This window comes from Haliotis asinina, chromosome 5 (genome assembly GCF_037392515.1).
Source record: "Haliotis asinina isolate JCU_RB_2024 chromosome 5, JCU_Hal_asi_v2, whole genome shotgun sequence".
Classification (NCBI taxonomy): Eukaryota; Metazoa; Mollusca; class Gastropoda; order Lepetellida; family Haliotidae; genus Haliotis; species Haliotis asinina.
This window is the reverse complement of record NC_090284.1, coordinates 27,045,442-27,072,899: the sequence shown is the minus strand read 5'-3', so window position 1 is coordinate 27,072,899 and position 27,458 is coordinate 27,045,442. Positions and strand designations below refer to the sequence as shown.

Below are 27,458 nucleotides of genomic sequence, written 5' to 3'. Positions count from 1 at the left end.
CGACCTTGACCTTAGAATACTTGTCATTTGTAACGTACAATTTCTTGCAGCATTGCTCCGTTAATGTTTATGAAGGCTTTCTCCATGACTGCCTTTCAATACTGAACCTCAAGTGTATAAATTGATAATCTTCAGCCATGGGTTTCTTTTTATCTTTCTTTCCTTTTTTTCTTTTTCTTTTTTCGTTTTTAGTAGATTTTTATCTTGTTTATTTACATAGCTGTGCCCGCATGGATATACAAAACAAAGTCTATAAAACTAAGTCAAACCTCTCTGTGGGAACCAAGGCAACAGTTCAACGCAAGCAACAAAATGAATTTTAAATAACCAAACATCATGCATAAGAGATGACTGTCAGGTCCATACATAACACTAGATTTCATGACTACTATCTTCCATCCTCCTGGTTGTTGCCAGTGAACGATGAGGCGTCTTTGGTGTGTTGCTGTATTCACTGTTTCGATCAGGATCGGTGTCATTGTTTAAGTCCTATCTTGAAGAACTGATTCCTTAATGTAATCTTCCTCTGTTCCAACTATTTCTTAACAATCAGTAGTCAGGTGAGAACAGTTAACTAGTTGTCAAATCTTAGTCTACCTCACAGTCTACGAAATATTTGTTTCTATCAAAATGATTTTTACATTCATAGATTAAGCGTTAATGTTTGGCCAGTGGTATGTGGACGATTTCGTCTGATATTTTGACCTTTCCGAACCGTAGGGGATGTTTATGCTTTCCTCCTCCATTCCATAAAAATAGCTGGAACTTTGATCTCCTTGAAAAATCTGCCAGCACCACGGAGAACATAATATTCATTTTTTTGCATATCCATTATCAAAACTGCTTTCTTGAATGGACGGTATGGTACAATATCATCTGGACTTATAGTGTAGGAGTCAGCTGGTTCATCGCAAGTTGATGAGAAGGACGATGTAGACGACGCTACAACACTTGTTCCTCCAACATTATCTGGAATACACTTGAAAATCACGAGAGAGTGGTTTGCACCTAGAGGATTGAATATAATTGTGATTTGTTAGTTTTGTGAGGTAAACAGTGGAACATAAATGCTCAACACTGCGACACCAAACTGAGTTTACTGGTCGAACATCTATAGCTAAGTACGTTAATCTGAGGTGAAACAAAACAGCCTACAGTTACTTGCATTCTGTGGTGCTATGACAACGAGATGGTACTGGAACCCTGTGAACAGTCTATACCGACAAACTGTGACCTGATTCAGAAATAGCTAAAGATCTGGTGATGTGGGCATTGATATATTGCTTACTTGTTGCATAACATTGTTTATCATCCGGAAACAAGTTAAGCATAACTATGACCTGTTCAGCTAACAATACGTATTATATTAATGTGCATTGAATAAATTGTTGCTTGTGTAACTATTGTAAGTGTCGCCCAAACATACCCTGCGGAGCATGTCCGAAGCCAACTCAAGAATGTTATTGGACTTACCTAGCCGTGTCACGTTCAAGGCTACTGAACTTACCTGAACTTATCATATTCAAGATTATCGGACTTAACGTAACGTGTCACGTTCAAGACCACTGAACTTAACAGAACTTGTCACGTTGAAGATTATCGGACTTAATGTGCTACGCACAAGACAATCGGACTTAACTAGCTATGTCACGTTCAAGACCACTGGCTATATGTCGCCACATGCACGTCATGTGTGTGTTGGTGTGAGTGTCTGCTGAGTTATTCATGTCCTTCCTCAAAACAATCATTTTGGTCATAACGCAACCGTAGAGTCATTAGATAACATTGATACAACTTCGAATGCATCAGTTCCGCTCTAGAGAACAATACTCTGTGTTGGTGCGCCCCAAATCCACATGCATATTACACAAAGGATAGGTGAACAAGAGATGCCGATTTGTGCATGATTGTATCCTCCAAGAAAACATGTATCCCTGGTGTTATCATGGTGCTTCAGTATAAATACTGGTTTTTCATCCCATCCCGAAATGCTCTCGTCTGGAATTTCTGTTTGCAGAACGATTGCTTACTTCAGGTGCACTGATTGACAACGCTCTGGTGTTCGGATACCATAAACAAATTCATGCATGTAAAGCCCAGGTTTGTTTGATATCGATAGTTGATAGTAAAAGGTACCCTAAGGTAATTTATAAATATTTTAGTCTAAACAATATAGTTAAAACTGCCCTGATCTTTAGCCAAGTCCTGGATCGAAGAACAGAAGTCAATTTGTTCTCATTACAGTTAAACACCGAAATACCACGGTAAGTATTTGGATCATAAACATCGCTTATTTCAAACCATGACACAAGAGGGTGAAATCGAGCAGATGATTTACATACACACGAACACGTTCATAATGGTCATCATTTATTACATGTAGATAACAGCCTTTTTAACATCATATATTCCTCGGTTGTTCCAGGAATTGCATATTACTTCTATAAAATACATCTGCAAAGTCAGGTTCACAGTACATGGGAACTCTACTAAGACAAAATAGTTCCTGTGCCACACACAAAAGACAAGGAGTCCAATGATTTCTGAATGCACCAAACTTCTCTCTGCAACAAGTAGAAAATAACGCATCTGACCAATTAGCCTGGCGCATGCACCTGGGAATGTAATGTAACAGTATGTTGATTACAGTTAAAACAAGGTTATTTTCAGACTGTTATTCAGACTGGTATTTGTTAGGAAAGTCATAACATATGCAAATGAAGAGAGCCTGGCAGTAAATCATGGTATATCATCAACAGGAAGCACCAATGGACAAAGGTTGGAGACAAATATTTGATACAATACACAAACTTCTCAGTGTCATTGTCAGTCTCGACACAACAAGCAAATCCTGTGAACTCTGCCACTAAGCCTATCATTACTATCCCTGCTTCCAAGAGATGCTAGACTAACACAGTGAGGAGAAATATCTTTGATTCTGAGCTGAAGCAATGACAATACAGATAGTTGTACATGAATGAGCAGTAAATGAATGAAATTTGTAATATACCCAAGTCATCATGACTTCAGCTATATTTTTTAAATAGCAGGTAAGTACTCTGGAGGGGCAACATGAGTAGCTGACTCCAGACATGGCCCAGGACACAGGACACAATACACCACAAGACCATTCATCCAAGCATGTGCCTTACTGATTCATGGAGCTACTGTATCTAGGAATGAGTGGTTAAATCTCACTCTGCTTCATCATTATTTCAGCTATAAAGTGGCATGTGGGAATACCCAACTGAAGGTTAAATGGTGACAAAATGGGAAAACAAAGCTCTGAGTTTCCTTACTGAGAAAACTTGAAACACCTTGGAAGACAAAATGTCACAGCAGAGGTATTGTTGAGATAGAGCTAGCACAAATTTGTTCGTACAGCACTTAAACAAATTATTACAGCTAGGTATGAGGTAAGTATATTTGACAGATGCAGTTTATATGAACCATGCACTTATTCTATAAGTATTAGAACTACAAGATGTATACTTGCTACATGTTAAAACAACATACAACAGTCATTCTGATCTTCATAAATGTACAGGGAGCATGAATACTTTCAAAATTGCATTGAGTCTATTGCCTGATATCATTCTCTCAAAAATATGTTACTTTCCCTGTTGTACATTTTAAGTGAGTATCCTGGCCCTCTTAGACTGAGTGAGGAATCTAGTAGTTCCCCGATTCCTGTCCAGTCAGGTGCTGAAGCACTGACATGTACATGTATTGTAGAAGGACATGTCATCTTTCTGTAGTGAACAGCACATGCCATTATCACGACTGTTTCTTCTTGGTGAATAAGTGTTGGAAACCCTCCATTACTTGTACATTACACAATGATGATCCATAATACTTTCAGTATTTCCTATACCTAATCAAATGATGCATGGCAGTTACCCACAGCAAATAGAAGCTGTCCATTCAAAATGGCCAACTGTGTGAAGAGGACTTGAGCAAAGTGTTGCCACTTCTGCTTGCCCCCTGTACATCCTGGCTAATGTGCAACAATACATTATGTACAACCTGGGACCATTTCCTTCACAGAAACTTGGACATTTAATGCCAGAACTATTCATCAATAATGAAAAATGTTCTTTTCATCTCTGATCATATCAAATGGATCTGTTTTTAACTTAACATTATGGATTTCATGTGTTTCAATAAATAAATGAGTATATTTTTAAATATGGTACCGGTATACAATATATAGGTAGAGTATAAACTGGTAACACCTCTGAACAAGTTACAAACTGTTCATTTGATCTTAATATCTCCCTGTTTATCAGAAAGTTCCACAAAGTTGTAAATTTGTATAAAATGTTTTGATCTTCTTCACTGTAAAATAGCAACAGCTGAATGAGTTGCTCAGTTTCTGAAACTGTCTGTAAGTGTTGCTCGACATCAACAATTATCAGAAACTGTCTCTAAGTGTTGCTCGCAGACACCCCCATCTGACATACAATCAATGAATTTTAAGACTTCATTCTTACACAGTTATTTGTATAGATTTGCAAGAGAATATATATATATAAACTATATATATATATATATTTCAAACATTCACGTAACACAAGGTTATTCAAGCAATACAAATGTCAGAACACACACGTGTGATAATACACGTTCAACACAGAGCTCAGACCCATAGAGTCAAAACACAACTTCCAATGTTATACTTCTATATGTACACTTAACATTCTGTAGGATACAGTTTGATTCACTTTAAGTTTGTTCTCTGTTACAGAACCAAATAAATGGACATGGTTCTTTTTGTGTGTACAAAAATATACATGCTTGACAATTTCAAATACAAAACCTTGTCTCTCCCTTTGGGGTCACCACTGTTAGAAACTGGTGAGAAGCAGAACAACATATGAATCACACATCTGCTTGGTGATGTCATAAGTCATCAGAAGTCCAGACACAAATTTTGTATGCATTACCATATTTGGCATGTAACACTCCCCTGAAAACTTTTATTGAAACCCATCTGTGAACATGTAAGTTTCTGTTGGTGCTAGACAACTGCATGGATCTTCTACATGACACAGCAGCATGTGTGTACATCTATACTGGTGATATGCCAAATATGGTCAATGTAGAAACTTGGAGGTTTCAAAAATGTATAAAAACGACTACAAATATAAACACAAGGTAAACCAGCTATTTGTCACAATTCATCAACAATACAAAAACAGGGGTGACTAACATATAGACAGACATCTGGCATTTGTCCAGGATATTTCAGCATCAAGATATCACTTTGTATTTCATGGCAGGAACATAGACATACCAATTCACAGACATAAACTTTGACATTCAACCTAGGTTGCAAATATACATTATGAGATTCATTCATTCTTTCAATTTTTCTTCAGTTCAGCTTGAGAGCGAGGTATGTTAATTTTCTTTATATAAACCACAAGGTCGACGGAATTCCTGCCCCCTCTCATGAATCCACTTGTTGGACACCCACTTTGTCCCAACTAACACAGGACAGGCAGCATGACGGGTGTTGTAAATACCTTCTCCATTCTTATACAGGTTGTACCAAAATGCTGCTGTACCCTAGGAAAGAAAAACACCAACTTTAGAACAAGAGGTATAAACGCACAAGCGCGCGCGCGCAGGCACGCACACACACACACATGCACGCACGCACTTTGTTGTAGTACAAAGAGTTCTGAGAAAAAAGATGAACATGACTACATCAGTACATGTGTCAAGGTTACAGATTCATAAACAAAACAGTGGTAGGTTGAACAAACATACTGCTTACTAATAGCAGACTATAGGAACAGGAGCCAGTGTGTGGCCACATGAAGCTGCAGTCATGACAACACATTCTTAGAGCAGATGACTATATGAAAGTTTCAGGTATACTGATGATGTGTTTAAACACAACATCTCACTGAAGAAAAGTTACAACAAACTCATAGAAAAACAAATATGGCTACCATATGCAAATGATTTGATCATATTCATGTGATTTAATACTGAATATCAAAGCACTGAATTAAAGCACCTAGCCCTGCATTTCAGTAGTAGTTTGAAATTGTTGTTACAAACTGCAACTGGCAGTATCTTCACAAGATACACACAGGAAACTAGAACTCAAGTTTCCAAAGGTGCATTTTGTCATTCACAGAAAAATATTAAGAGTCCTTATACATGACCCATGTATGAAATAAATCACAGCCTACTGTTTCCATCTATATTTTATGACTTACCAGACATAGTAAAATGGCAAGTAGTGATAAAAGTATTTATTACCTACGAAGGTGAAAATATTACGGTCCCTATTTTTCATACGATGACCTAGGGCAATATATCGCTTTGTCATGAACAATACTTTGACATCTTGTTTCTTCTATGACACTGTGACGAGACGGCAGGTAGCCTATGTTTGAAAGTAGGTTTGGGTTATTTTCCACAATATGACGACTTTGGTAATAAATAGAATATTGTGCCCGTATCATACTATGTTTACGACACTGGTGTCTAAATGTTGGAATATCCCTCTCTTGCTCAGGAAATACCAACAATTAGGCACTCGTGTCATAAACATAGTATGATACAGGCACTCATATACAGGTAATATCCTGTATATACACCACTCATGTCAGTGTTATGCACTGCTTGCAATCATGTCGAGTCCTGGGCTAACCTAGACCTCAAAACCATAACACATGTTCATACAGACTGTTGTCACTTAAAGAAAGTCTCACCTTTTTGGGAAACAGTTTAACACCAATGTATGGGAAGACAGTGGCGCCCCCTGCTTCTACGTCACTCATCTACAAGGGAGGTAAAACCATATTCAGTTAAATACTAGTGCACAGTATGTGACATGATTACAAGTACATTAATTCAGGAACACCTATTTCTTGTCAAGAATTTACTACAGTGACTATTATTGTTAGTTCCTCATCGCTCAACTTTCAGAAAGACCATGTCATGTTATTTTACAGACTGATCTCTCTTCAAGTAAATATATGTAACACACATTGTGTATAACTAACAATGATGGCCTCCAGTCTCGAAACAATCATAGCCCTAAGGATTCTTAACTTTTATATTAGCAAATGTGTTAAGTATGGGCTTAAGAGGTTTGTAGGGCTACGAACATTTCGAGAATGGTTAGCGTGGTCTTGTGTCCTTTAACAATATAGACAAAACATGTCACATTGTCATGAACAGATCTTGTGTCATGTAACCACATAGACAGACCATGTCATATTGTTGTGAACAGACCTTGTTGGATGGTACCATATACTACAGACCAAGGTATATTGTTGTGAACAGACCTTGTTGGATGGTACCATATACTACAGACCAAGGTATATTGTTGTGAACAGACCTTGTTGGATGGTACCATACAGACAGACCATGTCATATTGTTGTGAACAGACTTTGTTGGATGGTACCATATACTACAGACCAAGGTATATGTTGTGAACAGACCTTGTTGGATGGTACCATATACTACAGACCAAGGTATATGTTGTGAACAGACCTTGTTGAATGGTACCATACAGACCATGTCATATTGTTGTGAACAGACATTGTTGGATGGTACCTTATAGACAGACCAAGGTATATTGTTGTGGTACCATACAGACAGACCATGTCATATTGTTGTGAACAGACCTTGTTGGATGGTATCTTACAGACAGACCAAGGTATATTTTTGTGCACAGACTTTGTTGGATGGTACCATATAGACAGACCAAGGTATATTGTAGTGAACTGACCTTGTTGGGTGGTACCATACAGACATATAGTTTCATTATATGCTAAGTTAACATATCCTGTCATGCTAGCATATAGACAGATCATGTCACGATACCATACAGACAGATGATGTCCTGATACCATACAGACATACCGTGTTAATTAAAACCGATATTCTTTGTCAATACTCTTTAATATTGTTAGCAGCTGACATCATGCAACTACCATGGAGACATCAACAGCAGGGCAAGTCTCATCTATTCGAGATTATAAAACTGTATGACTGATAACCAAGTGAAGCAATTCCGACATTACTGGGTGGATTGTCAACTACTTACATAAAACAGGAATGTTGCTATCCTGTTCCCTGTACCAAGTGACTTGAATGCATCCTTTTCTTCTCTCTGATGTAATCAAACAATCATGTACATTTCAGACATGGATACAAATCAAATAATAATTTCTACTCCATCTTGTCCCTGCTTCAAAGCCCTTGTCTCCAGCTTACCTACCTGTTCTGATGAGCTATAATAAAACAAGTCATAATTAACAGCCACTCAAATAACCACATGTGTAGACATGAATGCATCACCCATTGGTTGAACTATTGATTTCTGTAAAGAATTGTAAGGATAGGACTTTTATTATTGTCTTTCAAACCAATATCAGATCTTAATTAGATCTCAAAGTGGAAAGTGTTCAACCAAAGGGAAATACATTGTTGACTGATCATGGGTTAAGGTGGACATCATAGAAACAAATACAGTCATGACTTACATAAAAGAGAAATGTTGCAATTCGGTTCCCCTTTAATTGCTCAAACTGAGTCATCTTCCGATTCTGTAAGGCAAATACATGTCACAAATGTTTCTCACAGTGTTGTACAAAACAAAGAGAGAGATCAACCAGTTGACCATAACAATTGTGATGAAAACACTGATACAATGCCATGTTCTTGTTGTTGTTAGTGCTCAACACAGTTCTCAGCTATAATCCAGCTATATTGAAGGCAACTGTAAATAAAGAGGCATTGTTGCCCAAATTTTCTCAATCTGTCATCAACAGATCATAGGCCTCAAACCAACACCACATTAAGCTGATGATTTCCCTGGATGCCCAAGGGCAACTGTTCATGCCAAGGACAGTTTGGTTGTTGTTTAATGCTACAATCAGCAACATTCCAGCTGTATAGTGGCAGTCTGTATATAATCCAATCTGGACCAAACTATCCAGTGATCAACAGCATGAGCATTGATTTACACAAACAGGATACAATGACATGTGTCAACCAAGTCACCGAGTCTGACCATCTGATGCGGTTGGTCGCCTTTTATGACAAGCATGTGTTACTGAAGACCAGACAGACAGATTAGTCCAAATGGTGGCATTAAGAAATCTGCCACAAACTGCCTCTAAGTTAAAGGACCAGTTCCTGTTAGAATACAAGACAAAACCATGCAAAATCATTTCCATGAATGAATGTTTGTGCAAGCCTTACTGCCTATCATTTGAACATGAGATCAGTTGAGCAGGGAACGTCAGCACTGGAACAATCAACACATGGCTAATATTCTGACAAATGAAAGTTCAAGCTTGACCAAAGGAATCAAGTTGGATATTCTAATAATAGTCTTATTGGAGTTTGAAAGAAGGGGATGGTCCATATTGTCAGTTGTAATCCTTGCCGACCTCCAGACAGGTTCAAAGTGACAGCAGTAGATAACAGATAACCAAACGCACTTCACTGCAGCTACAGAGATCATATCAATAATACCACTGTCTAATAGTGTTCTGGAGATGCTCATGGCACACGATGATCAACACACTACACAGAAACTGACAAGTTCACATGTTTCAACTTGTCAAGTGAGGTAAGCTAAAATTAAGTTCCATAATGAATGACAAATGTGTGTTGATGTGTCAAGGAACTACTTCCACAACTGCCTTGTACCACACTTTCTCAACAACATTTGATATCTTTACATTTTGTTCCCCATATCTACTACATGAATAGACAAGTCTTCTTCACAAAGCAAATGGACAAGACACTGAGGTAAGGAATATTCTGTGTGGTTTGTTGTCAAGTTAATGAACTAGTTTGTCTGTTAGACCAAGTATTCAGAATATTTATGTACAATATTAAATACTTACCCTTGCAAAATCAAAGTGTGGTTCATAATGCCCTCCTAGACCATAGTTTGCAACCTGGAACAGGAAACACACGTCCAGTCAAGGAGAACCCACTATTTGTACTTTTTGTTTCAATACAAATACTTGGACAAAATCCATGGCCTCAGAAATTACACCTACTATGTAAGTTATCAACAGCAGCATGATATACTGAAGTGTATGGTGCAGTGTATGTAAAACAGCATCATGTATCCCCCCTGCATACTCTATACCTTGATATATAATGTATCATTTGGGAACACCCAACAATCTATCTATCCTCTGTAGGGGATCATATGTACAGTCCATCCCAGTTAGGTATCATGCTTGTATTGCATCTGATGTAGTTTCCATTATGGATAAAGTATTTTCTATAAAATGGATACATGTAACACATTCTGGGTATTACAGATGTTTGAGGAGGACCACAGTTGAAATGCTTGTAAGGTTGAAATGAAACAAATGCCAAGTGTCCTGCAATGGTCATGAAAGGAGTGAGCGAGTGAGTGAGTTTAGTTTTACGCCACACTCAGCAATATTCCAGCTACATGGCTGCAATCTGTAATTTTATCATGTCTGTACCAGACGGTCCAGTGATCAACACCAGGAGCATTGATTCCTGCAATTGGGAACCAATGACATGTGTTGTCAACCAAGTAAGCGAGTCTGACCACCAGATCCTGTTAATTGCCTCTTAGTCTTACAAGAAGCAGAGTCGCCTTTCATGGCTGTTGAAGGCCTATTCTACCCCAGACCTTCACAGGTCAGAAATGAGAGACGCAGATAAACAGACAATACCTTCCGTGAAATACTATATATATTAAACGAGTTAATGATTAGATATCAAATGAGAAAAAGTGAGTTTGATTCTAAATCTTTGATACTAAAAATATAAATGATATTTCATATAGGAGATTTAGCATTCGGTTTATCACTCACAAACACAAATTGATATTAAGCTGTGGCGAAATTGCCAACAGTGTGACGACTCTCAGCTTCCTGCCAGTCAAGCAAGGTCTAGTGCCACTGCATAAGGAATAAGCATAAACCATTATGACATCACTTGTGTAATATTGCTGTAAATGTATTACACTGCAGTATCTTCCATGGGCGAGTAATAACAGGTATGTATGTAACCAGCTAGGCATGATCTACCTGTGTACATCGTCAGGTACAGCACAGGTTACCCTGCACACAACAAATGCTAAGCCTTAGTTACCTGCAATTCCTCAGCAGTCTCCATACTCAAGCCTGTAATGGCCTCCATCCTGGCATTGATTCTTGCCACTACTGGGTGTTCATCATGCTTCAACCATGCACTGAAACAAATAGTCCCACAATGGCTACTTTGATACAAGCAGTAGAACACTGACACCAGATGTTCTCATCAATGACTCAGTCCCCTACTAGAGCACAGACATGATTAGAAATGCTGTAAGTACGGAGCATGGACAAACAATTGGCAGGTGAGAGAGTAAATGTGGACTGTACACTGCCTAAGCCCATTGGCTGCTAAAGCAGTTTCAAAGGTAATCTCCATTTGAGAAGAAGTTACGTCATCACCCCGTATCGACAATGGTGGGCCATTGCTACATGTATGCATTGGCACTGTACTTTTGTGGTTTAAAATGTTCATCATATACACAAAACAATGTACTAGAAAGGAAAAGTAACCTGACACAAATCTGTCAAATATGGCAGACAAAATGGTAAATGTTTGATGGTGTTCCCATCTGTCATTGAAGAGAAGTTATGACGAGGGGACAGCAGAGCACACTGTACTTCCTATGATTTAAATTGTATGTTCGACATACCTATCTTCAAAATGACATCTCTCTTACTTCGTGTGTCAAGTATTCATAACACTAAGGGTGCCTCATTCAATAACAGTTTAATAACAGCAGGAACTAGAGCATACACACCTTTTACTTATCCTATAGGTTGCCACTTCAAGTTCTCCTGTTTTAGCGTTCTGCACTGTAGCCCTATTTAACTGGAAAACAAACCACTCATGATGGAACCATCATTTGTTTGATTTGGTTGTTGCTTAACGCTGCACCCAGCAATATTCCAGATATACTGCAGCAGTCGGTAAATAAGCAAGTCTGGACCTGACAATCCAGTGATCAACAGGATAAGTATCAATCTAGGCACCTGTGATACGATCATTAGAGTCAACCACATCAGCAAGTCTGACCACCCAATCCCATTTGTGACCTCTAACAACAAACACAGGTTGTTGAAGACCGATTCTAAGACACATCTTCAAGGGTCATAGGCATTGTTGACTTAAGTAGTCACACATTTCACACAGTAAGTGTATGGACTATTTGTGGTATTCATAACACCTAGAATTCACAACCAAAAAATGAAAATCTGTTAATGATGGTCCTGCATTGTATAAGTGCACCAGTTACAAGCATAAACTGATAAATACTCTTCATATACAAACTTCATGATGTGACAGGGTGTGAGGGTGTGATGACACTGGCTGAACTGTCCAAACACTTCCATCTAAGAGAGCACATCAGCAAAAACTGTACCTCTTGTGACAGACTGGGACTGACATGTGACAAACGCATCTCTAACAACCTGAACAAGACATGTTTGTTGCTGACTTCATAAAGAAAAGCCTTGTTCAATCTACCCTGCCCGAATTTCTCAAAAATTCTATTTTATTTACAGAAATGCAAAATGACATTTCATCAAACTTGTCTACTCAGAAAATGGCATGGTGTATAAATGGGACCAATATCAATCAATACCTTTGGTGTTGCTATACTTTTAATTGCATTTATTTCTGAGTCACTCATGACATCATGGTACATGACAATCCATGGATCCAGAAAAACGTCCTCTTCTTTAGCTGGCATCAGAATTAGTAGAGGATTGTTCCGTGTGTGATACCGACAAGCTAACTTGTGTACATCTTTTATCTCCTGTGAACAGAAAAAGTGTATATGCATCAACCACAATGACCAAACCTAGTAGGTTTTAAGAGCAAGTGTTGTAGTTAAGCCGTCTCACATAAACTTACAACATGTTACAATATGAAATGATGCTGTTTAAATACCTATGGGCAATCTAACATTACAGAAATCACTGGACAAGCCACCACACAGCACATCTCACATTATACATGTGGATGGTTTTATTTGACGTAAGAAATGTATGACAATATTGTACCTTACAATTCTGACTGAGCAGATGATGAATGCTTAATGTATTAACCCTTGACATTTTCTCTCAAGGCACAATCATAATTGCCAATTTCTGCTGTTCTCTTAAAACAAAGGAAATTCATAGCAATCTGATTTTGTATCTATAATACACTGCTGGTATGTTTCTTTAGGCACTCAATTTAATAAATTACTACTTTCCTTTTTCGACTGATCAAGTTTCAATCCTCCAAAAATGATTTTCCCCAAAGGCAAATCTGATCTAAATTAAAACGAGACCTTCTTACAAAGCCGATTCTTTGATAAAGTCAGAGACAATGATAGTGTTAACATGACAGTCTTGATGCTACCGAAGCTGGGCTTCGGAAGTTGTCCAGTGATTGGAAGACACAAGCAAGATGCCTTAGGCAGTTGAGACTGACAAGACGTGGGGTAAGGGCAAGCCCAGAAGGTGATACCCACACTGCCACATTCTAATGAATGTCTTTGTCTGCAGCCACTACAAGGCTTATATTTCAGCCCTGTCATTGTCAATTTCCTGTCAGCTTCAACATACGCAAGGAACACCAAGTCTCTCAGCTTCTAGATACTAATGTCTTTCTTTCACAGTCCACCTATAGCCAGATAGCAATTTCTGCAAGTGTTTTAGATGCCCAGTTTTTTCAACCTGAATTAGTTTTTTACAGTTCATATGACCAGACTGCTTACAAACTTAATTACTTGTTTTCAGGGAATCGTTCTTGAAATATATGGATACAGACGCGAAAGAGTGGTTGAATTAGACCAATTGCTTTGGGGAAAACTTGAGAGTGTATTAACCAATAGTTGTCACATCAACTTTTGCAGTAACTTAGTATTTCTTTCTTGAAATACAAAAAAACAAGATGTGTTTTAAAGCAGCAAACATAATGTTATACTTCTTTGACTTGTGTGTTCTGAAAGACAAAGTTTTAATTTGGTCTGACCTTATACAGTGTTTGTGACATTTTACAAATCAAAAGCAAACAGTAACCTTTAAAGAGTTCACTTTTAAAGAGTTGTTTGTGAAGGTAGCTAATCTGTGCATGTGTTGTCTTTAGTGTACTGATCATCAGCTGTGTATAATAACAGCTGTGTTACAAACGTGCATAGCCAAAAGTCACGTATCACTTGTCAGCCTATATATTTGTATATACAGCTTTATTCTTTTGTATCTCATTATCTATAATTACATAGATTACTGTCAGATGTTTCACAGGCATTTTTAAGTTGGTAGGGTAATACAAGACTGTTGTTATGGACGTGTAACTTTATTATTTACACACAACAGTCCTGGGCTATTACCTGCCCCTTCATCAGATTACTGTAACATTGTCATTTCAAAAACGTATTACAAAACCTTTGTTTAAAACATCAAGCAATGAGTATTTAATATTTTCTTGTTAAGAGATAAGGTATTCCATAAATGTCTAGACTAGATAAAGTTTACATTGTAAGCAACAGTAGTACACCAACTTTCACAGTATCTTCCACAATCAGGAAAGACACGATGTACATGAACTATGAAAATGGTATCCATTGTTCAGATATTTTATACATCAAGTGAGCTATCCAGACCTGCGCAGAGAATTATATTCAGTAGCAAATACTAGAAAACATTTGCTAATTCCTATAATGTAAAAACTAACCAGAGTAATGGTTTTGTCAACATGTATTGAACTAATGAGAGGATTAGCCTAGAGAGACTTGAGGGCTCCATTTTACACTCAGAGTACAATTACAAGTAAATATCACTGCTTCAATGCCAGGCAGCAAATCTGTATGGCATGGTTGTATTACAAAAGTCAAGTCTTCACTGAATCATAACTGCAAACACAACAACTCGAGGAAAAGAAACTTATATACAAACTAAGCAACAGAAACTGTTTCCAAGAAAACCCTACACCAAAAGAAAGAAAGTAGCCCATACCCAATTATTCTGCTGAGAACATCTCATGAGAATATACAAACAACTTCTTTGGTATTGAATTATTTCAAATAGTGAGTGAGTGAGTGAGTTTAGATTATGTCCCTTTTACAATAATATCAGCAATACCATGGTGGGAGACACCAGAAATGGGTTTCACACATTGTACCCATGTGGGGAATTCAGCTCTGGTTTCAGCATGACGAGTGAATGCATTAACTACAAGTCTACCACACCACCATATTTCAAAGATAATGTATTTGTTAAGGAATACATTACAACATGGAGAGTTAACAGCGATACATGGTACTGTGATCAAGAAAACACATAAAAAATATTAACTTCAATATGAATAAATGTGAAGAAAAATAAACACATCTTTCTCTTACCACAGTGTAAATCTCCAGTCTTTAGAATTAAGTGCAGTGATTTGTCTAGGAAGAACATGCACCTTGATTACATAGTGTTATTATGGCCTACTTTATTATTTACATGTATAATCTATAGCCTTCAAGGAGACCATTCATAACTTATGGTTAGGAAGCATGAGGGTAGGGGGTTGATGATGATTTCAAGCGGGAATCACTCATTTAGTTCTAGGGGTAGGGGTGTCATCAGTTTGGAACATATATACTGAGGGGTTGTCACTGAGTTTGTACATGACATGTAGGGGTATCACCTACCTTGTTCATAAATTAGTGGGGTTCATTCACATAGTACATTCTTCTCCATAAAAATTATCACCCCACCGCCTATCCCTATGAAGGCATAAATTATGAACAGTCCCTGGGTAATACAGCATAATGAATGGCCTTTTTGAAGTTAAATAACTTAGAGCAAGCTGAATAATCTCCACCCCAGATTTCTGGATGCTGTCAAGTCATGAAAGCTGTCATGCAGGTGAGTCAGACATGACAACTAAGACAGTATTGAGGACATTGTGAATAATCTCCACTCCAGATTTCTGGACACTGTCAGACATGCCAACGGAGAACCTGTTACTAAACAGCTTATACAGAAATGGTTGGCATTTTCTTTGTCAGCTCCAAAATAGACACATCTCCAGTTATTGTCTTAATGCTTTTTGGAAAACTGTCTATATGTGATAGTCTAAGAGCATCTATCTCATGCCAGTGACAAGGTTGCTAAAAATTAATCAGTCAACTGGTCTTAGGAATCAGATGTAAAGTGGCGCTTCTCTCAATCCATATCTTACCATTATTGACTCTCCTCGACACAATGCTTCATAATTCTGGAACTCATATGACCTGCGATATTCATGTTGAACAGGATCCATATCAAAGGTGGTTCCCTCTTCTCCTCGAGGCTGCTCAGAAGCCTCCTTGTCCTTGAGCATCTTCTCATAGTACCGCTTGTTGTTGCTTGCACGCTCGTGGTTCGGTTCTGGTCAACATTCAGATTAACAAGATGTAGTGCAAGTGATCTTTATTTTGTCAGAGAAATACAGTCCAACAATAGTTGGGTCAAGGATGAAGGTGAAGTAAAAACTTAGGCCAAGTTACCTAATTCTCAACACAACAAAGAAGGAATACAAACCAAACATTCTCTTTGACACAACTGTATGTCTGACACATCAAAGTTTGACTAAACAGTAATTAAAAGTGGAGAGAGCATTCTAAGTTTGGGCCACACTGCTACTAACACAAAAGCTGATCCACAATAGACAGAAGTAGAACACTTTAAGCTAATAGAAAATATTACACTTTCTCTATACGAACAGAAATTCGCATCATCACCTACACCTATCCATGTATCTCCATCTAGAGACACAGAAACAGAGTACAGAATATGGACTCAGTGTCTGATTAGTATCACAGGCCAACCCAGAGTTGGGATCTGGTTATAATGCCAGCTTATCAGTTAGAATGTGGGTGACTGTGTCTCTACATTGGAGATGTACTGATAACAATCATTTTCAGTTTGTGTTGTAGGGAGACAAGTATGAGACCACATGGACCCACAGCAGGTAAAACACTGTTAAGGCAATATATTGATAATGAAAATAATTATAATGAGTCTTTTCCAAGCTAGATATCCAGCTCAAAGAGCACAATCTGATCATTATTACCCTGGATAAACTAGAAGCTATCTAGAACTAGAGGCTTAATTCTAAGTCTCATAACCAACCTATTTCACTGTATACCCATTTTCTGCTGAGTGAACAGAGGCAATTTGAACTGACACACTTGCTTCATTTTGTGGGGCAGGACAGAAGTCCTACAAACTTTCAGGTTTCAACCTGTCATCATCCAAGGACTCTCTGTGCCCAACTCTCTTTGCACAGGGCCACACACCACAAGTTTTCAACACAAGTTTTCATGCTTACCTAGTGTCAGCAGTTCCTCTGTAAATACCAGTGCTGTCTTAATATTTCCTTTCTGAAAATATCCATTTCAAGAATTCCATGAATTGCATTATTGTGATTAACAACAAAGCAATTGAAATATCGTGAAATATGGTATTCAATGTAAAAACAAAAAAAATAATTTGTTTGTGTAATCTACATGTGTACTACATGTATATTTGTGAGCTATGGACCTCTAAACCTGTGATAGATATCTCCACACTGGTAACATCTTTGCTACTGTAAACATTACAAAGACAGGAAGTGAAGATGTATGAACAAAAACACAGACTAGCAGTAAACACTGCACTCAACATGGTCACCTAGCAACACTATATGGTGAACATAACTATGTGTCCGGAAGTAGATTTACAGTGGTAGGAGTTTGATCTAGTATTCATCAAAGCACAACATATACACACGTAACACATGATTTTCACTTAGGTCAAATTTAAGATATTAAGAACAAGATTGAGGTTGGTACCTGTTATTCATCTGTCCTTACATATTCCCCTCACACTTTTGCCTTACTGTTGATAGGTGCTGGTGAGTTACCGACCAACCAACCACAGGACCTTGTAGAAGGAGCATAGCTTTCCCAAAAGCTTGTCTCCACACAGACACATCTCACTCCATCTTGTAATCAACAAAGCCATACATGACTCCATCTTACACACCACCCAGAGACATCTGACTCCATCCCACACACCACCCAGTAACATCTGACTCCAACTTACACAAAACCTAGGCACATCTGACTCCATCTTAGACACCATCCAGTAACATCTGACTTCACGTCACTCACTCTCTATACCTGACTCCATCTTGCATTCTCTACCTATGCAGAAGAGTCCCTACAACTTGAGTCTTACCATTGCCAAAGCATAACCCAGGTAATCTAGAATCTCTGTCCGTTCCATTGTTTTATTCACTTCATCGGATTCTAGCTGCAGTGCCTGCCACATCCACAGGGCTGTATGGTAGAAGTCCTCCGCAATGTATGCAAATCTTCCCAACTCAAAACACTCAGCAGCTGAAGGTGGGGTCAAAACAGATGGAATCAAAATTCACCAAATTTCCATAAACATGTCTTGTTAGGAGTGTGGCAAGATGCACATCTTGGTCTGTTCCACAACGAGATGCAGTGTGAAGAAGCACTAGTGAGAGGTGGTCCCAAGAATTGAAGAGGCAGTTGCATTTAAGATTAGGGTAGGAATTCATGCTGGAAGAACTCTCATGATGTTTGTCTCAGACCTCATGCATGCTGTGCTAATGATGAGTTATGAACATCTTTGTCCCCAACACAGAAAATTGAAGGACTGGTGAATAGGACTTAACACCACTTTGAGACTGCTATTAACTTTCAGAGGATGATGAGCTGAGTTTCACATCAAAATGACCGCTACAGGATGATGAGGGAATGGTGAGTTGGGTTTGACGTCAATGTGCCACTTTCTGAGGCAGTGACAGGATATTGGGTTCCATATGTCATTAATGTGTTTCTTTCTGAGGATGTGACAGGATGGTGGGTTGTGAATGACATCAATGTGCCTCCATATCTGAGGCAGTGAGAGATGATGAGATTGCTTAAATACCACTATGTTCCCCACTGAAAACACTGAGGAGTGTTATGTATAATGGAGGAAAATTTAAAAATACCAACATCTAAATCCACAGTACCAACAACCTGGAGTTATTGCTGAGAACCTTGAATACAGGTAGCATTGTGAACATATCACTAGGCACTGCAACTCTAATTTGTGCATTACTCGGCTCTTCATTATGGGATCTCCTGCATTAGTAGAAGAATTTTCCATCTCCGGATGTTGGTTTTGGGTTGGTGACAGCTGGTGTTGCTATGACACTAAATCAACAGATGTGATGAGAAACTTGAGGTCATGCTGACATGCGCAAGAACAACCGACAGATGTAATCACACATGCAAGGTCAGTGCAGCAAACTGGGAAATCTTCCAAGCACAGCACAAACTTTACAGAACCCTTCAACCAACTCACATGTCTGTGGTCAGAGTTCAAGACTGACCACGAAGCAAACAAGAAATGATTCCATATCTTGAGACCCATATTTCCTTCAGACATATGTTCTAGCTTACATTATGTTCAGGCATCACCAAGTATCTCTGGGTATTCTTCAAATCATTCCCACACGTATATCCTCCTCCCACACATCAATCATCACAGGTTAGAATGACCCGGTCTATTCTGACATACTGCTCTGTTTCCCCTGTTACTCACTGATAAAATCTTATCTACAAACATACCCTGTATTCAGAAAAGGCCATGTAGTCAAGCATCTCAGCCCTCAGATCACTTTCATTTTGTTTGTTTTCTTGGGTAGCCAGTTTTTCCAAGGCATGCTCCATCCATAAGGATGTATGATAAAAATCTTCGGAGTTATAGGTTAGCTTCCCTAGTTCGAAGCAGTCAATTGCTGCAATGAAATGGATGCAAAGGCAGACATGCTATTAGTGAGGTGCCACTGATACATGGCAAGGTTTAACTTCTGATCCATGCTATGTTAGTATGTATGATAATGTTGGAACATTCACAACATGCTGTCATTTTCTAGTGAAGGAGATTCGTCCATTCCAGAGCTGCCGTCTTGTTTCAAGAGGCTAAAAGTCAAGCACAGTTTCACATGTGAAAAGAGTGCTTGAAAGGTGCTAAGGAAGAATATCTCAATTTATAGACATGATATAGTCTCTGTATGCATAACTATATGAGAAAAGGAGTGAAAGTCAACTTTTTAACTACTTAATTATATTATACCTATATTTATGCACTATATTGTAATATGATCCTACTGGACTTACAGCAATGCGGATCTGAATGTCATACACAATATAGGTTCTAATGAAGATAATATGTTGTATTTCTTAAATTCACTGCAGGAAAGAAATTTACCACCATGAAAGCAATTTAATACATATAGATATAGATCTCAGCAACCAGGTCTAATTAATTTTATCTTGTCAGTGTAAATGTGATGTGTTTGCACCTACCTGTTAGTTGTGTTGACTGCACGCCACCCAGGTCGCCCTGTGCTATTTTGGATGTATCCAGCTTGTATGTGTCCTGCAGCCTCATCAGGGCAGCAGCTGAGCCCTGCAGGTCCTCGTACGAGGGCAGGTCTTGGCGATAGTAGTCCACATACCTACGCATGGCTGACATCACCAGCAGAAAGGAAATTGTTAATTAACTACTGGATATTTACTGTATTTACTGACTAATCCAAAACATAAATTAAACTTTGATGAAACTTCTAAATCAAACTTGGTTGAGGTGCACAGCTTCCCTCCAAAACTTATATAGCCACTATATACTATGAGTCTGTTTGCTGGAAGATTTCAAGCATGGATGTTTATGTGACAGTAACTTACTCTCTGAGGAATCATTCTTGAGAAGGTTGTCGACATTCTTCGACCAGTCTAGTGTGAATCGCTTGACAAAGAGAAAGGCATTGACTGGGTTGGCCAGATAGTAGTCAGGGTTTTCCAAGGCCTTGACACTGTGAGTCTCAAGGTCCTCCGCTAATCTGCAACATATGGTTCATTAAGTATCTCAGTATTTCCTCATCCAGTTCTCAAAATCTTCAATAATGTTTAAATTAAATCCTTCAAGTTCTATGACAATGTTTTACTCCTACTGTAGATACATACAAAGAAATGGTCACCTGACTGTGGAGCACAGTCACCCATAAACCAACAAACACTCTGATCCACCAAAGCGCTGGGGGTTTAGTATGGGATTGGTGTTAGGTGGTGGCAGGTGGTGGTAGATGGTGTGGGAGCTGTGTAGTGAACTGCTGGTCTAATCAGTCAGATCATCAGCTACGACTAGAAGACAGGCATCCTTAGCATTGGACCCTTGCAAACATCCATTAAATATGAAAATACTCATTATCAAACATAACTTAGAAATCTGGAGGAGATTAAATGAGAGCCTATTCAAAGTGATTCATAAGCTAAGAGCATATTAAAGTTAGCCAATAAAAGTGCCTTTGGATATTGGCTTTGATGGGTTTATCACTATATAACTGCCAGCTTTCATCCAAATGCCCCGGAGAAACTCTCAATGCACTTGGTGACAACTTTTATGATGGCTGCATCATGTTTTGCCCCAAGCAGGACTGTGGGAAACTGTTAGTTGTCACATACCTAAGTGCATAACAAATCTACAATAATAACTACTTTCTGGAGGGAGTGAATGAATAGGCCATTTCTAACTACTGTAAAACAGTACTACAGCGAATCACAGCGCTGTATCAGGTGATATATACTCAGCGGTGAGACATATCATAACGAAGTATCTGTCCAAACTACATACTATGGTAAACTAGTAAAAGCTTGAACTTGTCATCTAAATAAACATACACAGTATATATCAGTTAACTATATCTTTTTATTTATTTATTTGTGGTCATGGGAACCATGCCTGATAAACTGGAACTTATAACTAAACCCAGCCAAATGACATATAGTGCACCATTTTTCATTATCTCATTCCTACTAAACGTTGAAGAAGAACACCGAAACGACTGAAACTAGAACACAATAGCTACTTTCAATGTCTTGAGTTGAATAGGTCAGTCTACGTGTTAACGAGGTGTGACAAGTTTCCTCTTCCTCAGTTCCAGAATGTCAGGTCACTACATCAGCAGTCTAGGTAAACTTAGCCGCAGTACTTTTCGTTACACTACACCACTGAGTCTAACAAAACCTTATGGGAGGTCGCGTCAGGTAACCTTTGAGACTGACCAATCAGAACACGACTTACCAAATTGCGAAAGTGCACATTCGCACATACCTTTTGAACTTTTTATCTCAAAATGGTTCGTACCCGAACGATTCTGCATGCTATTTAGCGTACGCTCACTTCCAGGTTATGCACACGGTGTATGTACAACCATGACAATGGTGAGTAAACAATTGATGATAATATTGTTTTTGGCAATATTCAAGGATGTTATCTTATGGCTATTAGCTAATGGTAACCAAGTGAACAGAAACCCCAAAGCGTATATACTGCAGGTCAAATAACTGTGTTATATGCGGATTTTTGTTTGTGGAGAGATCTGTGTCGGTGACCTGAGCATTTTGAAAGTCCCTCCAATCCCTAAATAGTAGCTGTTGTCTGATTGGTTAAATCTATTTAACCGTCTCGCGTTTGATTGGACGGTCATTGGTCGCTCAAAGGTTACCTGAGGCAACGTTCAACAAGATTTTGTTAGACTCGGTGGTGGAGTGTAACGATATACACTGAGGTTAAGTTAACTTAGACTGCTATGTCAGTTACAGAAAAACGATCAGTCAACCCTCACCTTCATATAAGGGACTACCCTGTTTCACTGGACAAACCAGGTTTAAATGTCTTACACAGTGCTGCCAGTCTAATCTCCCTGGGCCCTGTTTCACAAAGCTCTCGTAAGCCTAAGATCTCGTAACTTTTCTCGTAGCATCCATAGCTCCTGTGTTACAGTATAGGAGGCACAATGGCTACAAGAAAACTTACGAGATCTTAGGCTTACGAGAGCTTTATGAAACGGGGCCCTGGACTTTACTTGGAATATTTAAACATGTCCATGCACAAGCTCATATCCCTTTCAAACATGTTGAAAGTAGCTGCTTTAAAAAAAAATATTTGAGAACCTGCAACTGCATGTCAGATCAATAGCTGAGGAAAAGTCAAAGTGAAGGTGGGATGAAGGTGGGATGGACAACAGTGTTGGAATATGGAGATTTGTGAGAGTCCCAGATTTGACTTGGTCACAAACAATGTATGCTGATTACCAGTAAATGGCAGAGGGTGGTCAGGTTTGCTCCAAACCAGGACACCATCACATTGCTTCAGCTTTTCTGAATACAGCATTAACCAAAAAACATAAGCAAACAGTTGATCACAGATCAAGGATAACAATATTAACATTAGGGACAATCTCTGATTTGAACTATTGACCTTGAATTTTAACATAACTGAGGAGCACAACTGACCAATGAAAAGACCTCAAAGATATCCTGGACCCCCACCTCCACCACTTCAAACATATAATGACGGAATTAAATAAGGGATCACACAAAAGGACGGATGTTCCTTTGTTTATTTTAAGCTTTGTATCTCCAAGCTTGTGAAGAAATATGGAAAAAATAAGGGAAAACTGGTGCTTTCATGTGATCCCTTATTTTTCCCTTGGGTACATTACATGAGAATTCAGAACCGGAACCACCAATTTCTACAACTCATCATTAGCTCATGTTGATCTAAAGTACATGTTGTAAATGTATTTTGGGGAGAAAATGTGATTTGTGGTTGATTGCTGAATCTTGATCACAGACATACAAGCAGCAGTGATGGAGATTTGGGGACTAGGTGTGACCACACACTTTTTTAAAATCTGACATTCTGTGGTAGCTGTCAACATAACATGCTGACTTGGCTGTTAAAGTAAAAATAAAACTTGTTTAGATATAGTGTTTGTCATTGGGGAAGATGGGCTTTTGGGAGATCTTTCTATTCCTTCTCCCATCTCCACTGCTGTTATAAATGACCTATGTGGACACCCCCCTTCCATATAATATCTTAGCATCCTGAATCTGCTTCTGAGTACTAGAAATTAGAGTTTGTTGTTGGGAAACTATCAGCTTGGGAGCTTAATCCACTTAAACAATTATCCATAACATTTTGATAACGCCATTCAAAAACTCAACCAAATAGCCAACTGAACACACAGTCATGGACATTCTTGTCTTCCCTGACACTCTGTCATGTTGCCATGATTGGGGTCACGGGAACATATTAATCCAGACATAAAGTATGTCCATTGTCTTGTCAACACCTAAATAACCCATCACTTTAACTCTAACTAATCAATAATCAATTATATCAGCTGACATCGGATAAGACTTTCCATCATTGGAGAACACTTGGGGCAAATTAAGAGGAAATTAATGCTTACAACATGCAGCTAACTATCCCCTGGTATTGATGGACTGTGTGCTGCTCCGACAATGTTATTGTATTAATCACTTCCTGTGGGCTATTATTAAGAAGGTGTTGTCAATTTCACACGAGCTTAACATTCATCACTTTCCCACACAGGAGATAAACTGGTGCAGTTTAGAAGTTGTTACACAACTAATTTGTGAGAATAAGAGACACTCATATCAACAACTGCCAGCCACAGGAGTAGGCAGTCCCAGCAAGTTAGATAGAAGTCTTGTACAAGACTAGTCTCAGGCATCTAAGCAGTCCTAACAAGTTGGATAAAAGTCACTAGACTAGTCTCAGGCATCTAGGCAGTCCTAACAAGTTGGATAAAAGTCACTAGACTAGTCTAAGGCATCTAGGCAGTCCTAACAAGTTGGATAAAAGTCACTAGACTAGTCTCTGGCATCTAGGCAGTCCTAACAAGTTGGATAAAAGTCACTAGACTAGTCTCAGGCATCTAGGGAGTCCTAACAAGTTGGATAGAAGCCAAAAGACTAGTCTCTGGCAACTAGGCAGTCCTAACAAGTTGGAGAGAACTAATTCCACTTTGTAAAACTGTACAAAGTAAATCCATCAACCAGTGTCTGTCATAGGATCAACAGACACATATCTGTTCTAGACTATCATTTTGAATAAGGACCTGCTGAACCCTTAGGCAAAACCACACTTGCAATTTGAAATAACTGCTCATTACAATCATATACTGCCTGCACAATTATCCATTTGCTATTCCCAGCAAACAAGCAGGTTTGTTATGTGAAACAATAATGACCATGTTTTGATTCCAACTGCTTCAAAGGAAGACAGGCTGCTATCAAATTGGCAGTTCATGTAACTGGTGACCTATTCTCTACAATAATATAACAAAAGTAATAGCTAATAACAGTACCGGCTATTCTGTTATTGCTCTGATAATGGGTGGATATTACCAGTATTGAGCAACAACTGTGATTGCATTATGCATGACAGTGTAATAACCTATATCTATGAACATCTGTTGGCGACAATTAACTTTCTATAGTGTGCAAACATGTACAACTAATAGTGCATGTGTTACACATTAGGCATCAAGGGGTTGGACCTTGTGTTTATTGATAAAAGATAAGCACATATTGGTAAACATCCAAACATTACCTGAATGTTTTCATCTTGAATCATTCCATGCCACCACATTGCTTTTTCGAAGCTCTCTTAGCGCAAAGATTGTCTTAAGTGCCTTACATTAACATAGACTTACAACTATCTTAGAGTAGTGTGTTCCCGGGGTGTCTGAGTGTCACACAGGAAACATGTCATGGGTGAAGACATAGCACACAAGTATTACTGGGTTATGCTCCAGCATGGGTTGAATAGGCTGAGCCCACTTCAAGTGTCAGATGAATCAGATAGTACAGATGCTACTATGTCATGCATCTCTAACATCTGTATTTAGTGCAGTCAGTCGTTTATTTCATTGTAATCCTTCCCTGTCAGGATATATCAGTGGGAGGCAGCTCAGCTTCACAATGTCCAGAAATGACACCAACATAACATCTTGTCAATGGTAATTTATATAAACTGACCTGCTGATCGACTTAATCCTTATTTTGCAGTTAAACTGTGCAATGGAGAAGATACTATCCAGAAAGTTTCAAACTGCCACCAACCATGTTCAGGAATGGCCAATATATATTTATCCAGCCTCATGTAAGAATGTCGAGTTTTGATTGGTTCACTCTGATAAAATACCATGTACATCCATCACGATCCATGAGTAGGAATATAAAGTCACGTACTCCCGCTATGAAAGTCATATCACTCCGCTACGCTACATGATAAATGCATTATCACATCGTGTCTAGGGAAATACGTAAGGTTGTATTCCCCGAGCTGAACAACCTTACTCGGGACTGATAAAACCCTGTATTTCCCTCAACATGATGTGATAACTTATAGTATACATCCAGGTCAGAGACAGAGTTCAAGCACTGTTTACTAAATACACAGCATCAATGCTGACTGTTAGCTGCCTATTTGGAGCATTTCATCTGTGTGATTCTTGCTGAAAGAATCCTATTTGGTTATGCATTAAGATGCATATTTGGCGACAGCATGGTAACCTATAATCCCACAAATTTCCAGCTGTTTGAACCACTGAAACTGGATCACATGCAGCCAGTACATTAGATCTCAGGTGATGCTGCACTAAAGTTAAAAACTATTTTCATACTGCCAATGTTCACAGGGCTATGTAGTTTCAGACTGGCACTACCACTTGTAATACAGACACATTCATCCTATTCATAGTAGGACCAATTAGAGTTGTGACGATACGTCCATGCCAGGATACGATGCGTATCACAGTACTGGTAGTCCGATACATACGATACGATATGTATCACGATATTTTGTCCTTATATACAAAAAAATAAGTACTGGATATAATGTGCTGTTATGTTATCATTTCAGGGAAGGTATTCTTCTCCCCCAAAAAATAAAACACGTCATCATGAAAGACATTTTATTAAAAATGTTTAGCATGTGTCAGTAAAGTAGTGTTTTCCCAAAAAATGGAACAGCAGGGATCAACATTGGCACAACTGGCTTTTTTTAACACATAACAAAATAAATTTGTGAAAATTATATCAGTCGGAGCATGTCCATGGCAATATTTTCCACGAAAATCTAAATAGAAGGGGAGACAGTGTTTTTGTAGACTTAAGTATGTAAGTATCGTGTTGAATCGATACACGACAATCATATCAGTGTATCGTATCGTGTAGCTCTTGAATCGCGATAACTTGTGCATCGATTAATCGTCACAACTCTAGTACCAATGATCCAGTGAAAATATCCACTCTTAGTGTTACAAAAACAAGGGCCTGGATACTGTAAATCATTAAATTTTTGCGAGCATGATATTTTTGCGAAAATTGCAAATGACTTCCGCTTGTAAAAATATCATGACGCAATTTGCTAGTAGAATGCAATGAATAATCAGCAAACAACCTGTCCTATCTTCGCTTTATTATTCACCAGTTCATATTACTAACAACAGATCTAGACAATCAATATATTAA

General features: G+C 38.5%; 1 protein-coding gene across 2 annotated transcripts in view; it reads right to left on the bottom strand.

Moving 5' to 3' along the window:
• Positions 1-2,357: 2,357 nt before the first annotated feature.
• Positions 2,358-27,458, bottom strand: part of LOC137283337 (prolyl 4-hydroxylase subunit alpha-1-like) — a 31,592-nt gene continuing 6,491 nt past the window's right edge. Inside the window, exons 2-13 of one of the 2 annotated variants that reach the window (XM_067814791.1) lie at positions 20,796-20,950; positions 20,418-20,579; positions 19,677-19,846; positions 17,378-17,429; positions 16,247-16,434; positions 12,672-12,845; positions 11,829-11,899; positions 11,126-11,225; positions 9,889-9,942; positions 8,076-8,141; positions 6,732-6,800; positions 2,358-5,571 (exon numbers count right to left, since the gene is read on the bottom strand). In XM_067814791.1, the coding sequence (XP_067670892.1) occupies positions 5,404-5,571; positions 6,732-6,800; positions 8,076-8,141; positions 9,889-9,942; positions 11,126-11,225; positions 11,829-11,899; positions 12,672-12,845; positions 16,247-16,434; positions 17,378-17,429; positions 19,677-19,846; positions 20,418-20,579; positions 20,796-20,950 (1,429 nt within the window). In that variant the 3' untranslated portion in view covers positions 2,358-5,403. Of the gene's footprint in view, positions 5,572-6,731; positions 6,801-8,075; positions 8,142-9,888; positions 9,943-11,125; positions 11,226-11,828; positions 11,900-12,671; positions 12,846-16,246; positions 16,435-17,377; positions 17,430-18,267; positions 18,429-19,676; positions 19,847-20,417; positions 20,580-20,795; positions 20,951-27,458 lie in introns of both variants that reach the window. The other variant, XM_067814792.1, reaches the window with a different exon arrangement.